This window comes from Erpetoichthys calabaricus, chromosome 2 (assembly GCF_900747795.2).
Source record: "Erpetoichthys calabaricus chromosome 2, fErpCal1.3, whole genome shotgun sequence".
Taxonomy (NCBI): Eukaryota; Metazoa; Chordata; class Cladistia; order Polypteriformes; family Polypteridae; genus Erpetoichthys; species Erpetoichthys calabaricus.
Genome location: NC_041395.2, coordinates 165,202,167 through 165,217,044, shown reverse-complemented (window position 1 = coordinate 165,217,044; position 14,878 = coordinate 165,202,167). Strand labels below are relative to the sequence as shown.

The 14,878-nt window shown below is 36.6% G+C and overlaps 1 protein-coding gene across 1 annotated transcript in view; it reads left to right on the top strand.

Moving 5' to 3' along the window:
- The window catches only part of tmtopsb (teleost multiple tissue opsin b), a 64,572-nt gene that overhangs the window by 19,142 nt on the left and 30,552 nt on the right, over window positions 1–14,878 (top strand). The window contains exon 2 of the mRNA XM_028792260.2: window positions 1,400–1,728. Coding sequence (XP_028648093.1) covers window positions 1,400–1,728 — 329 coding nt within the window. The remainder of the gene's footprint in view (window positions 1–1,399; window positions 1,729–14,878) is intronic.

Sequence of the window (14,878 nt, the reverse complement as noted above, 5' to 3'; positions counted from 1 at the left end):
AGGTCTTTTAAAGGCAGAAAATTAAACTGGCGTGTCATGATTGAAGCCACTGGCTAGTTCTATCTTTTGAAGTTGCCCTGAAGGCTCTCTAAACTGTCTGTGCTGATGCTTTGCACTTTTTATTTTATCAAAAAGAAAGAAACATCTTGTAAATAGTAATAAATCTTTTGTAATTATTATTATTCATAGTCTCCTCTGTTTTGTCAGGCTCCTTCAAGGTTTGTTTTCAATCTCGCTGCGCCATGTGGCTAATTATTTTGCATACACAGGGCACGCGCCTCCTTCTCTTATGTTGTCATGGATCTCGAAGATCGAACTGCATATTTGACTACAAACATAAATAACTCCTCCCACAGTTTCTGTAATACAGATGATCAGCATTATATATCCAGGGGGCAGTCCCATCAGTGTTGGCGGTCACAGCTCCAGAGGACGTCTCACTGGCCTCGCAAAGCATTATTGGGTGCTGGTATTAAAAAGAAAATTCTGCTAAACCGTTTAAATTATCAGTAAATAAATCGATGAAAAAGGGTGAACACAGCAAATTCACTGCGAATAATGCTTTGGGGAAATTCACTGAGTTTGGGTCTGAGTCTTAAATATATAGCAAGTCAATTAATATTAAGGCAAAAGAGTTAATTGGCAGCAAAACATGCTTACTAATTAAGCCATGTGTTAGAATGGAAACTTGCAGCCATGGTAGTGCTCCAGGACTGGATTTGGTAACCCCTGGCCTAGAGTCATCAAAAATATCCCCAAGTGTGTTAATACCCAGGTACATCTGGCATGGAAAGAAGATGGAACATGCTTTATGAAAGGCTAGTGTGTCTATATGTTTGAGAGTGTCTGTATGTTTTTTTTTATCCTGATGCCAAGTCCTAAGAGCACAGAAGATACAAAAACACCAAAACTAAGGAACTGAGACTTTACTTTTAAAAAGATGAATAAGAGATCAGAGAGAGAACAATGGGGAGATCAGTCTATGTTCAATATAGATCATGGAGGGTAGGCTAGCAGGATGGTCAATCCAGCTCCAGCGGAGGGAAATCAGAAGGTGTATGCCCTGTGATATACTTCTAAATCTCATTTTGAAAATCTTATCTAATCTCTCATGGATTGAAGTTGAATACTTAAAGGAAGGTCTTTTAGCATTCTGAACAAGGCAGTATAGAAGAATAAAGAGCTACTAGCAAAAATCACTTCTTCAACTTCTCACAAAATGAAACAAAAATATTCTTTTAACTACATTGAATTTTAAAAAGGTGAATGAATCTAAAACCTGCATGTAATCAATAAATAAGTGCAGCAATGTAAGCTGAAATATATAATGTAATGAGCTGTGAAACTGAGCTACTTGTGTCAATTTTTTAATTTATTCTGTACTTTTTAATTTTTTTAGGTACGGTATCCCTTATTTCCCTTGCTGTTCTTTCTTATGAACGCTATTGTACGATGATGGGCTCAACAGAAGCTGATGAAACAAACTACAGAAAAATTGGTTTTGGTATTTTGGTGTCCTGGAGCTATTCCCTTTTTTGGACTTTGCCCCCACTATTTGGATGGAGCAGCTATGGGCCTGAAGGACCAGGGACTACATGCTCAGTTAACTGGCATGCAGACAATGCCAACAACATCTCCTACATCATATGTCTCTTCATTTTCTGTCTTGTGCTGCCATTTTTGGTTATAGTCTACAGCTATGGAAGATTGCTGTATGCAATCAAGCAGGTAATTTATAAAATCTAGAGGTAAGAAAAATAATACAAAATGCAACATTTCAATTAGTCTCTCATTCATTTTTAAACGTATATGCTACAGTACTCTACTAAGATCTCAAACTGAAACAGAAAGTGAACAAAAACAAAAACTAACAAGTAAGATTACATACTAATGCAATGGCAAAATTAAATGACAAAAATATGTTGTTACACGGGCGGCACGGTGGCGCAGTGGTAGCGCTGCTGCCTTGCAGTAAGAAGACCCAGGTTCGCTTCCCAGGTCCTCCCTGCGTGGAGCTTGCATGTTCTCCCCATGTCTGCGTGGGTTTCCTCTGGGTGCTCCTGTTTCTTCCCATAGACCAAAGACATACAGGTTAGGTGGACTGGTGATTGTAAATTGGCCCTAGTGTGTGCTTGGTGTGTAGGTGTGTGTGTGTGTCCTGCGGTGTGTTGGTGCCATGCCCAGGATTTGTTCCTGCCTTGTATTGGCTGGGATTGGCTTCAGCAAACCCAGGATATAGCGGGTTGGAAAATGACTGACTGACATTATGTAGAGTCACTATCTCAGCCAAGTGCCTGTAAGTGTACATTATGAGCCCTGGGTGTCACCCCAGTCTCTGTGAAAGCGTTTCCAGCATTTTACATAATAATTGGTCCCATCTTGATCATTTGAGAGCAATAATGGGATTTAACATCACTGTTGGATCCACTTTCAATCATATGCTGGAATAACTGACATATTCTTATTACATCTGGGCCTCAGTGCAATTACAACCCAATCACTGTTTCCACGCCTTCATTTCCAAAGCTCATATAAATATTGACAAATCCCTTCCTAATGGAGTGGCACGGTGGCGCAGTGGGTAGCGCTGCTCCAGCAGACCCCTGTGACCCTGTGTTTGGATTCAGTGGGTTGGAAAATGGAGGGATGGATATTGTTACACTGAAGGATCAAATGAATGAACCTCAGGTTTTTGGGTTGATTGTGCTTTTGAGGAATGCATGTTCAGAATGTGTATTATAGGTAATTCTTATTTGTGTTATGTGTACATTTTACAGCATTCACCGATGGTTGCAGATTGATGATATTGCTGCTGTGAGACATGTTGCCCCCATGACTGTAAACTTATGCACTGGAATCTTTCTGGTTCAGCAATGGCAGGCATACACTTAATTTAAGCATTGCAGTTGTGCTTTTAAATGGTTAAACTTACTCTGAACTCTGAATAGACCATTATATTATAAAATACTGTGCTGAACTTTTTAGTTATTGGGTTTAATAGTTAAAGATATGAGTATGAAGTAAGCCTTAACATTTTTTTCTCTGAGCCTACAAGAAATAAAAAAGTCTAATATAGATTTCTCTTAGATAACATGTTTAGCTGTTTTCAGGTAAGAGCAGTTTCTGGGGTGAGTAGAAGTGGCAAAAGATTCAACCGAATTTAATAGCCAATATTTAATGACTGCCAACATTAGTTTTTGTTTTTTTTTTCCATATGAGATAGGTTTAAAAAAAAGTAATGAGTAGAATAAACATTGACATTCCGATATCATCATAATTTTGTTATTTAATGCAATACTTGAAAAGATCCATCCATCCATTTTCTGACCTGGTTGTAAGTTCTGTCATGTCTGGCTCATCCTGTTACTTCAAAGTAGAATGTTCATAGTGCCTAAATTGTGAAGAAAAGCTGACAGAGTAGGAGTTAAACAACAAATCCTTTTATTTTGCTCTGCTGCCACTTACTTCCACTGTCTAGTGAGCATCACTGAACAATCCCTGCAAAAGCGTAGCCCACCAATGAGAACACGCTATTTTAAACTGCCCCAATGCTGTACATACAACATTTTGAGTGTACTATTCCACATGTTCAATGAATTTATGACAATAATTTGTAAAACTGGTAAATATGTTTAATTGTTATACCAATGGAAGAGTTAGCCAATTCAAGACTACTGTACTTCTAATCTTTTGGGATACTTAACTAGTCCTTCTTTAGAAATTTCACATCATAATATTAACAATGAGAACTTTTAGAAATCACATTTGTGCACTTTTCAAATAAATGTTTATTTGAGACAAGACAGCAGTTTTCATGAAATCACTCATTCAATATCCTGATTACTATCAAAATTAATCAGAATATCAACAATAAAAAATCTGTTGTAACATTTACATGTAGCTTTCTCACTGTTTCCCCTATGTAAAAAGAGCTTAGTAATTTAGTGATAGTGATAGTCAGTGATATCTACAAATAAATGACATAAATACAGGGTTCTGGTAAAAAATAAAATGAAAAAACACCCACTTTCTCAGGAATGTAAAAAATGAAATGCGCCTGAAATTTCAGCACATCCATCTTCTCATGTAAAATAACAATCAATAAACAAACAAAAAGTACAAACTTGTCATGCGTTATTCAGGGGGAATTCTATTCTTAAATCCAAACGCAAATGTATTGAACTTTAAGATAACTTTTTAATTAAGTAAGAAGACAGAATATATGCCCCCCATGATGCCTGGGAGAAAGACACAGTTTTCCTTGATTTATCCATTTGCTCCACAGTTTGAAATTACAAAACAAACAATTCAGACACAATTAAAGTGCACATTGCAGATTTTAAGGGTATTTGCATACATGTTGGTCACACCATGTAGAAATGACAACATTGTTTCTGTGGTTCTATAATATATATATTATAGTAAAGGGATTAGAGTTGAAGTCTGAGGAAGCTATCTGTTGTTGGTGCACATTGGAGCTCAGGTGAAATGATGACAAAGGAAGAAAATCCTTTACTTACAACCTTACTGTTGCCAACAAGCTGCATCTAGACCGACTTCATAAACTCCATAAAGCTCATTGCCCAGACTTGAATATTCCAGGTCTGTTTAAGAAGCTCTTTTCCTCTTTCCTGACTCTAGCAGAGCATGCCAACTGCTCCTTTTTCCAGGTTCCCATTAGTTTGCGACCACAATGCCAAACCCCCAAAACTCCTGTGCCTTTCTTAAGCCTTGTGTCTCTCGTCTTTTTTTTTTGTACCACTTTTTACGACTGTTCTTCTCATTCTTTTACATTCATCCTCAACTCAGAAAAAAAAAAATCACCCATATGCCCTCTCTCTGCATCAGTATACCTCCTCCCGCTCTTTGTTCTTTATAATTTTCATGCCTTGAGAAACAGGAATTAGTCTACTTTTAAACATTTCCCATGTTTTAACAGTAAATCAGTTTCCTTGGAGCTAATGCAAATATTATTTAAGAAAAAAATATTTCTCTCTATTATATAAAATAATCCTGTGATGAGAAAAGACTTTTTGAAGAGAATTTTTGGATGCAAGTCCTGCGAAATGGAGACTTTTGCCATGAGATTCTTTCAAGTCACACCCTACTTACACCCATTTTCAAACAAGACCACAATCAACTAACCTCTCAGTCGTGCGAATGTTTTTGTCAGACACACATGCTCTCGTCTCTTAAGTCATGTGAATGCGAAATGAATACACGGGCAATCCTAGCAGTGAGAAATGATGAAGTCAAACAAATTAATACGAAAATTATTGATCTGTTACACAGCAAATTGATAAAATGCACATCAATAGACTATGCTGAAACAGTTGGTGGTGATAGTGCGGATGATGAAAACATCAATTTACAATATCCCATAGAATATCTACAAGCATTAACACCATCCGGTCTTCCACAGGCTGAATTACTGTTGAAAGAAGGATGTATTGTAATGGTATTGTGTAATTTATGTATGAGTGATGGACTATGCAGTGGGACAAGATTAGTTGTATTCAAATTTGGTTGAACAATTCTAACATGTAAAATTTTAACAGGCGACAAGAAAGGTAATGTAGTACATATTCCATGAATAACATTAGACACTAAACGAGATCTTGATATGCCATTCATATTAAAATGTTTACAGTTTCCCTTTAGAATAGCTTTTGCTATGACAGTTAACAAATCACAGGGACAAACATTCCAAAAAGTTGGTCTATTTATTAGAGAGAAAGAAACGATATTCACTCACGGGCAGTTATACATTGCGTTGTCACAATGTAAATCCAAACATGGAATCAAAATTTAATGCAGTTAATTCCAAATATTGTTTTTACTGAAGTTTTAAAGTAAAAGTGAAAATAATGTATATGTAACAATTCCCATGAAAATAACAATCTCTTTAAACTGTATATCCGGTTAACCAAACCCAGGGATTGGTGAGCGAAGTGAGCAGGGGTGCAGTCCTCTAGTATCTATTTAAAATAATTACAATTTGAACACTGTATTTTTTCATAACAAAGATTCAAATAATCTTCTAGGGTGCTAAATGCAGATTGTAAATGTCTAAAATACTGTAAGGACAACATGATGGTGCAACGATTAGTGTTGCTGAGTTCAGTTCTCTTACCCACTTGGTCCCTGTGGACTTTGCCCATTCTCCTCATTTCTGAGTGGTTTTCTTTTGGGTAGTGGAGGTTAGGTTACTTGTCAGTTCTAGACTGGCTGAGTGCAAGCGTGATTGTGTGTGTGTTTGTATGTGTGAGTCTAATGATGGACATGCTTCTTGTCTAGGACTTCTTCTTACTTTGTACCCACTTCTGCTGCTTCAGACCCTGAACTGAATTAAGTGGGTTAGAGAATGTTGCAAAGACAAACTGTACATTTACCACCCCATAGAGCATGATTATGTACCGATAATGATTAGTATTCAAAAGAAAATCCTTTGTCCAGTCATCTCTTTTCAAATCAAAATATAGCAAGAGAAATTACAAATGTATTACAACTGTGAGATTAATTGACAAAAAATGTTGTTTCACTGAAGCATCTTATAAATGAATAGCAGCATATGCATGTTAGTGGTTTAAATCGAAACTTAGATCTGTGATAGTCATTGAAAGCTGTTACTATTTTATGGCTAAATCTTGTCACATTCATGTCAGAAATAGTAATTGCAAATGTTTATTAATCCAATGCTTGTTTGTATTTTTGCTACCATTTTTTAATGTAGCTGGAAAGAAAAAATAAAAACTAGAGCACTAGTTACATCTGTTAGAGTGATTCAAAAAACTTGTTTTTCCCATAAAATAATAAAATCCAGCTTAGTATTTGTATGTAACACTAATTAAAAGTCAAAAAAATTATTATCTTTTTTGATCATTTTCTGCTATTTTCGTTCCGTGGATTCTAGGAGATCTGAATTCCAGAATTGGATTCTCCCTTTAGTGAAACCAATGGTTCACAATCTGTGGAGAACAAGTCATGGTCTTGGGGATTGTTGTTATTGTGAATGAGATGGACAGCGAAGCATATTCTTTGAGATAAAAAGGCAGCTAACGGGAATATAGACAAAATTTGGCTACCTGTGTTCAGTGCATACATTGATCAAAAATATTAGAAGAAAAAAGCAAATAGGTCAAAATATAGCAGACATGAGAACAAGCCGAAAAAAGAGCTAAAGAAATTCATGAATGAGTGCTCCTCTGATAAACCTGAAATGAACGACTAATTTGTAAGGAGCACATGAAGTTAGAAATCAAGGAAAGCTGCTTACTAAAGCTGCTGTCACCTTACTTCTAATTAGAAAAGATGTTAACCAGTTGCTGATCTCACTTTACATGAGTAGAAATCACTGAGCATGTCAGATTACACAACTGCGAGTGATTTGCTCCCCCAATTTCACATATCAAAGTATAGCAAATTTAGCTGTTTTTCTGACATTCAATAACATACAGCCTGATGGAGCCAGTTTCTGTGCAAAGGGTGTACAGGAATTGAAAGTTCAGCCACAATCTCTGCCCTCATTTTTATTTTTTTCATTCTGTCATGGTATGTAAAGCACAAGACATCAGACAGACGAGCCTCTCTTATATTTTTCAGGTCCAAAATGCCTGTGTTCCTGATTCCTCCTACCTACATTGTATGCATTGAACTTCTAGGTGAGCCCTCGTTGGTTGTTAGCTTGTGCATACACACAACCTGCATCTACAACTTCATATAAAATCTTGACTTGGGAGAGTTGCAGGCTAGTGGGACTGAGTTTCTGGAGGTCATAGGAGCATGTCATGACCGCCCCCAACTTATTAAGATTATATACAGTAAATTGTTGGTGCCAAGATGGATAGACTGGACAGAAGGCCATAAGGGAAGGATCTGGATGGACAGGCGTCCTTGCCAGGTTGGTTGCGGGTAACTTTCCTGGTAGAGAAGATATAATAGAAAGACAGGGAAGGACTGTCACTTGGGGACTTGTAGTCCCCCAGTATGCCAGATGACAGCATCCCTTGAGTAGAGCTCCCATTTGTACACCTGCAGGACACCTTAGGAATTGTAGTCCTGATGGACAGCACTGTTGGGGTACATAGGTGCAGCTAGAGGGAGCTGTGGGGAGAAGACTTACAAACTTTTAGGAGGTTCCTTGACCCATAAGTGCTTCATAGGTGTAATCATGTGGCACCGGAAGTATTCCTGGGTCTGGCACAAAAGAGGCCGCTCAATCTCATCCAGGTAAGTTGGAGTCGGGAGGTGGTAGACAAGGTTTGCCTTTAGGGAGAGTATAGGAGAATGAATATATAAATTGTGCTTTTAAGTACTTTTTTGAAGAAAGGACCAGAAAAAGGTGTTTGTGTGTAATAAAATATAGTTTATTTTGAACCCTTGACTGTGTACGTGCACTGCTTCTGGAGATTGCAGCTCAGTTGTGCCCACTACTGGTCACAAAATGAAATCTACAACTGAAAATCTATAGAAAAGTTTTGTAATGTAACATGGCCATAAGAGGGTCATAGTGAGGAGTGGGAATGGGTATGGCCAGATGTGCCTGAATAAAGGCTGCTTTTCTGTCAGCTTTGTTAAGTTTAGTTTCAAGTAACCTTTTATTAGCCCACAAAGAAACAATGTATGCTCCATGTATTTGGTGGCAGCAAGTTCAATTTGTGCTTCTTGTGCAGTGAACTAATTTCCTTGATCCCAACCAAGGCAGACAGTGGAATGGAGGACATTTTCAGATAAAAGAAATTCCTCTTATTCTTATTATAAGGCAACAAAGGTTGAGAAGAGAGTCATAAAGTGCATTTATGTTCATATTTTTTCACACTCTTTTTTTTGAGTGTATGAAATGCAGTAAAAATGGACTTAATTATTTTTTTACATTTACACTTTCATTCTAGCTATCTCTGTTAGTTCTATATGTGCTGTTAAAATTAATGTTAAATTGTTAAAAATGTATAAATTAAAAAATACAGGTGTCCAAGCAGGCTGTATCATTTATGTACTTGCTTGATGCTACCTATTCACTGCCTTCTTGTTAATTTTCTGCTTCTTGCTTACATAGATGCCATATAGTTCAAAATGTTAATGAACTACATCTGTATGTAATGACAGAGATGACAAAGTGTAAAGCTGATGCTTATTGCAACAACACACAAATATAAACTATAAGAACCAATATCAATAATAGCTGGCCACAAGCTCTTTTATGTCAAGAAAGAAAGACAAGTCACCGTTTTATGTAAAATTCAATGGACAGTGAGATCTAAAGTGATTGATTAAGACCAGTGGGGGCATTAGTCTCAGTTCAGCAGCCTTCCCCACTTCCTAGATCACCTAGTGCTTCTCTGTGGCTTCCAATATAATTAATTAACAAAGTAAACTCTGTTTGCTTATTAGATCTGACAGAAGTAGAATCCAGGGCAGGAACCCTGTAGGCTACGAGACAGAAATCAAAGCCGTTCCCAGCAGGTTACCTGTCCTGCTTGTGTTAGCAACAGAAAACTTAGCAAGAGCATAAGCGATGTTACGTGATAATAAACAATGTTGATGGCTTGCTTGGTTTCTGCACCGCCAGTATTAATTAAAATGCAGAAAGTATTTTGACACATGCAGACTAAAAAAAAATGTGGTAAAAGGCCAGCAGTGTGATCCTTAGGCTACCATTCTTTTAAATGACATTCAAGTGATTGTGGATGAGATGATTGTTGTTCCATTTGTTGTAATTTCTTGCTCTGCACTTAATGTCCCAAATTTACTTTAAGGCATCATGAGAAAACAAGCAAGTCAAGACTTTCAAAGTGAACCATTACCAATGTTTCAATCTGTAACATGACTTTCAAATATACAAATCATAGCATGGCCAAAGTAACCTTACCAAGAAAGAATGGTTTCATAATTGCAAGCTAATCCCTGCTGGTGCCCTCATTAATGACAATAAAAGATGAATGACAGTAAACTGTCAGTTGCAATTTCGGTAAAACACTTGATAGAAAAATGTTTTTGTCATCAATGTAATTAAAGGGAAATAAAATTTGAGTGTTCATCAGTATAAAAATGCAATACAAGGCAAAAATGTTTGTCTTAGCTTCTATAAAGCATATGAAAGACTGAATGTAATGTTTTCAGTGTACGTCGTATTAAAATGTTTTGAGAAAAGTGAATACAGCCTGTAACAATGTTAAAAGTTTACATTCTCCAATGCAGATTCTTACCCTGATTAATCAAGTCAAGGGTTGAAAGGAGCCAAAGGCCAGTAGAGTTAGACGTGAGGCACCATGAGGCACACAAAATTATTTAAGGCAACATACTAGTCATTTGGGGGGAAAAATACAAGGAGAACGTGCACATTAACAGGGACTGAGCTGAGATTAAAAATTGAGGATATGCAAACCACTGAGCCACAATGCTGTGTTAGGAGGCTCCCTAAATGTCTAAAAATTAACTTCAAAAAGAACAACAAATCATAAATGAATTATTTATCTTCTCAAACTAATACCGTAACATGCTTATATGCCATTACGCAGCAGTGTCTTTGTCACACTTCAGGTTGTAGGTGCTGTCATGCTATGGAGCTTCAGGTGCTCTTTAATAAAATCCTGTTTGAATGTCCACCCTGAATAAATGAAAAGGGCATCGGTTTGTTTTCCCAGAACTATTTTCCTGTCATTCTTTAGTGTTTGATTAAAAATTTTACTTGATCCTTTTTTTTTTTATTTATCACCAGAAATATAGGCATACACGTCAGTGACCTACAGTATACCTACTATTCATCAAGCTTTGAGTTTAAAAGTCATAGACTTTGGGCCATTCTAACTATCACATCACAGTCAACATAAAAAGACGACCACCAGCTTACAAGCTGTATATACAGTACAAATGGAAAGGTAATAAGTAGTTAACTTTTTTTTGTTTTGTTTTTCCCTTACTCTACCAAGTCAGCCAGAATCACTGGTAATTTTGGGATCTCTCGCTTGCTTTTCAGTATTAGTTTCTGATGCTTTTGAACTGATGTGTAGTTGAATCTGCCACCCTGCCCTCTTACACTGAATGAGACGCTTGACCACTAGCTGAGCTAATCAGGGAAATCACAGTGTTTAATTCAGTGCCCTGTGTCATTTGTAAATGTTCTAGTGCTCTTAAATAGATAACTTGATGCAGATTTAGACCAGAAATAACATTTGAAAATACATTGTAGAATTTATAAAAAAGAAGAACCCAGCTTTGTGACTGTATAGCAAATAAAAAAGATGAACAGACATGGTGATATTACACGGGTAGATTGTCTTCAAGCAAATGTTCTTAAAAATTATCTTGTAAATCCCATAAGGTTATTAATGCTTAATAAAAGATTCTCATTGGGAAATCCACACAAAAAAAGACTCATGATTGCCAATATTATAGTATTTTGGAACTAGTAAGTGTTCAGTATTATGATACCATAGTACCAATAAATGTAATTTTAATTATTATTAGAAGGGGTATTATTATAATGTGCCTTAACAAACTATAAACATTACTTTAATACCAGGAACATACAGTATATGATCCACAATAAACAGAATACATTATAAAGGACCGTGAAATATCATAGACTGTAACTTGGTTTTACATATTGCACAATTATTTTTACTTATAAATTAAGTAAATTATTGAGGACTTGTGATGGACATTAAAGCATCCTCTGGAACTTAACAATAATATTACTATTGAGTACCAAGTAAGTTTTGTTGCAGGAATTTTATAAAGATAGTGAGCAACTGAAAAATACAAAGTTTATAGCTACTTGAATGTACCATGTCTAGTCTGCACTAAACACCTCAATGTCGGCTGAATAGGCTTTTACCAGTAACACATGTGTTTAACTTTAGCTGTGAAAATTGTTGTGGATTTCTTAAAGAGACCACTAAAGTTGGAGACAGATTTACCAAGATTTCTGTTAACTACAACAGTGTCCTTCTGATAACACATTTGTTTGAAAGAAAGCCAGAAGTTACAAGCATGCCTGAGGACCAGATTTTTTAAACAATTTGGGTTAATCTTTTGTGGTAATAGAATAAATACTGAGATATTTAAAAAAGAGGACATTTTGGCCTGCCATTATCATGTCCCCTCCGGTGGGCTGGCGCCCTGCCCGGTACATGTTCCTGCCTTGCTCCCTGTGTTGGCTGGGATTGGCTCTGGCAGACCCCCGTGACACTGTGTTAGGATATAGCGGGTTGGATAATGGATGGATGGATGGATGGATTATCATGTCCCTTCCTTTATTGCATATATGAGATGATCACCCAAAGTTGTGTTTCTTGGCATACTGGATAAAGGGAGAAGGTTGAGGAGACAGATGCTTTGATTTATGGCCTCTATCTCACCAATTTTATTGTGTTTTTTCCATTCTTGATTTCCAGAATTGCTAAACCTCAGAATGTTGTATTTTACATTGATTTTTAGATTGCCTTTGAAAAAACCTTATCACCACCCCTCACCAACAAACTGAGGATAATTATTTCCACTGTCTGTCCTTGAGTTTACTTTTTTGATAAGCAGTCTTCAATCATATATCCAATAAACCTAGTGCTTCTAAGCCACTGTGCCTGCACTACATAAGTTCAAAGATGAGTCTCTGACAAGAAGTTCAGATTGCTCAAACTGCAGAATAAGCACACCTAGTAGTTATAGTTGGCAGCGTACAGCATTGTGACCTGACTCTAGGAAATGTTCTTTTGGAGATTCTCAACAAATATTGGGTATGGTTATAATGAATATAGAACACAGTGATTGTTGACATTACTTTTTTTATTTCTTCATAAAACAATGCAAATAGCTGAATGCTGACACCAGTCTGACCATGAATTGTGTTAAATGATGAGCTCTCTCAAAACAATCATTTTAAAGCAGCATTGGTACAAAGTAACATAACCCAATGTCATACTTCAGCTGTAAAACCAACACTAGCCAATCAAAACTTCAACTTGCATTATCTTAGATCTGCTCCTGAAACAGATTGTCTCTTTTCTTGAGCATGTATTACTTCCTTGTTGTTCGTAGTGGCATCCTGTTTTTACCCCTTGTGTGTGAGATCCTAACTGTTGTAATGACAATGAAGTAATATCAGTCCAAAATTGGCTGATGGGTAAAATGGTGGCTCCATTCATCTGGAATTAGAGAAGTGAATTCTGCTTACTACATGTTCTCTCCTAACAGAGTAGTTCTATTTACACACAGAAAAATGAGCACTTGTTTTGGCATGAATTCCACAAAAATTAAAATATTACGCGCTAATTTGATTAAAAACAAAACAAAACATGCTACCCAAGGGCTAAGCAAATATATGCAAAGATTTTAATGCACAGGTTTCATCAGCATCTTGTGCTTTGGCGAATGTTTACTTGGATAAATACTGACTGCAGCTGGAAGCAAAATGGATGGCTGCATAATCTGATTTCCAGTTTTAACAGCCTGGTCAAAGGCTGCATATAAATTCAAAGCTTCAAACCCCTAATTAGAGTTCTCAGTTAAGAAAACGTAAAAGTAGAATCTGTACCAAAGGCAAGTATTTCTATTAAAGAAATTATCTTTTAAAAACATGTGACTCTGTAAACCTTTATGGACCTTTAGCTTTTCATAGCTTTGTAGATGTTATCACCTCCCTGCTTACTTCCATAATTATAGAATCAAAAGTTTTGTTCTGGAGTGGTTTAAGTCTTTCTACATAAAAGAATTGTTTATACTGTAATAGTAGTTGGGAAAGCAGACAACTGGAAATACCAAGTAAAGGTTGGGGTACCACCTTTGTAAGCCCTTTTAATATTAACAAAAAAGACAGCTCAAACAGAAACAGTGCGAGACTCAGTTTACAAGGGCAAGCATTCAGGACTCCACAAGTGTCATTTATGTATCTGACGCCTCCTCCCAGGAACGAGCTGGCTTTATAGAGCTGAGACTGGAAGAAGCAGAGGTTTTTTCAGGGTGACAGGATGGAACAGAGCTTTCGCTGGGTGGTGGGGCAGACCTTTTGGTGGGTGGCAGAGCGGGGTCAGGTGTCCTTTTTGGGTGCCTTTTCATGGCTGTGGTGGAGGAAGAAAAAGATAATGTTAGTGCCAGTTCCTGGTCTCATCAAGAGTGGAACTGCTTACCTCACCAGAGCCAGGAAGGCGGTCCCCAGATGTGCACGCATGACAATACAAATTTTTAACAATTTGTATTGTTATAAGTTGTTATTTGTAAAGATAGATCATTTCAGTATTAATCAGATAGTTTTAGGCTTTGGTTGAATCAACAAGTTTTATTATGCAAAAATATTTTCAGAATTGATCAATATGCATAGCACTAATTTACTAAACATAAAATGTACATAATTAATAGAGTTATCCATTGACTGCATCTCAGAATTTATTCCTTTCTTGCCAAAATTCTTACTATGAAGTGAAATGAGTAGTTTCTACATGTTAATTAATTTTAATAAAACACTGAATAGTTGACAATAAATCTAAATATGCTTAAGATATTATTTATTTTTCATTTTAAGTCTGACAGAGTAAAAACTGAACACTTTGATGCTGACATTATTTTGATTATTACTGCAGAGGGTGCTGATGTTTGCTCAGAATATCACTGGCACACAGCTTCTTTTCTGCAGTTCATATACACTGCCTCAGAAAGTCAAACAATTTTAATAAAGATCTCAACCATCACAGTTTCTTTACTCAATCCTTCTTTTCAGTCTTCCATAAAACAGGACAGTTAGCACTCACAGCACAATACAGAAGGCTCATTTTTTATCCACTTGACATAAGGATACTTAGCAACTGCTTGAACTGACAACTGCATGAGTGTTTCTTGTATATCTTGTCAGATGTTGAATTTACTGTATTCACTGTCTGGGATGTAT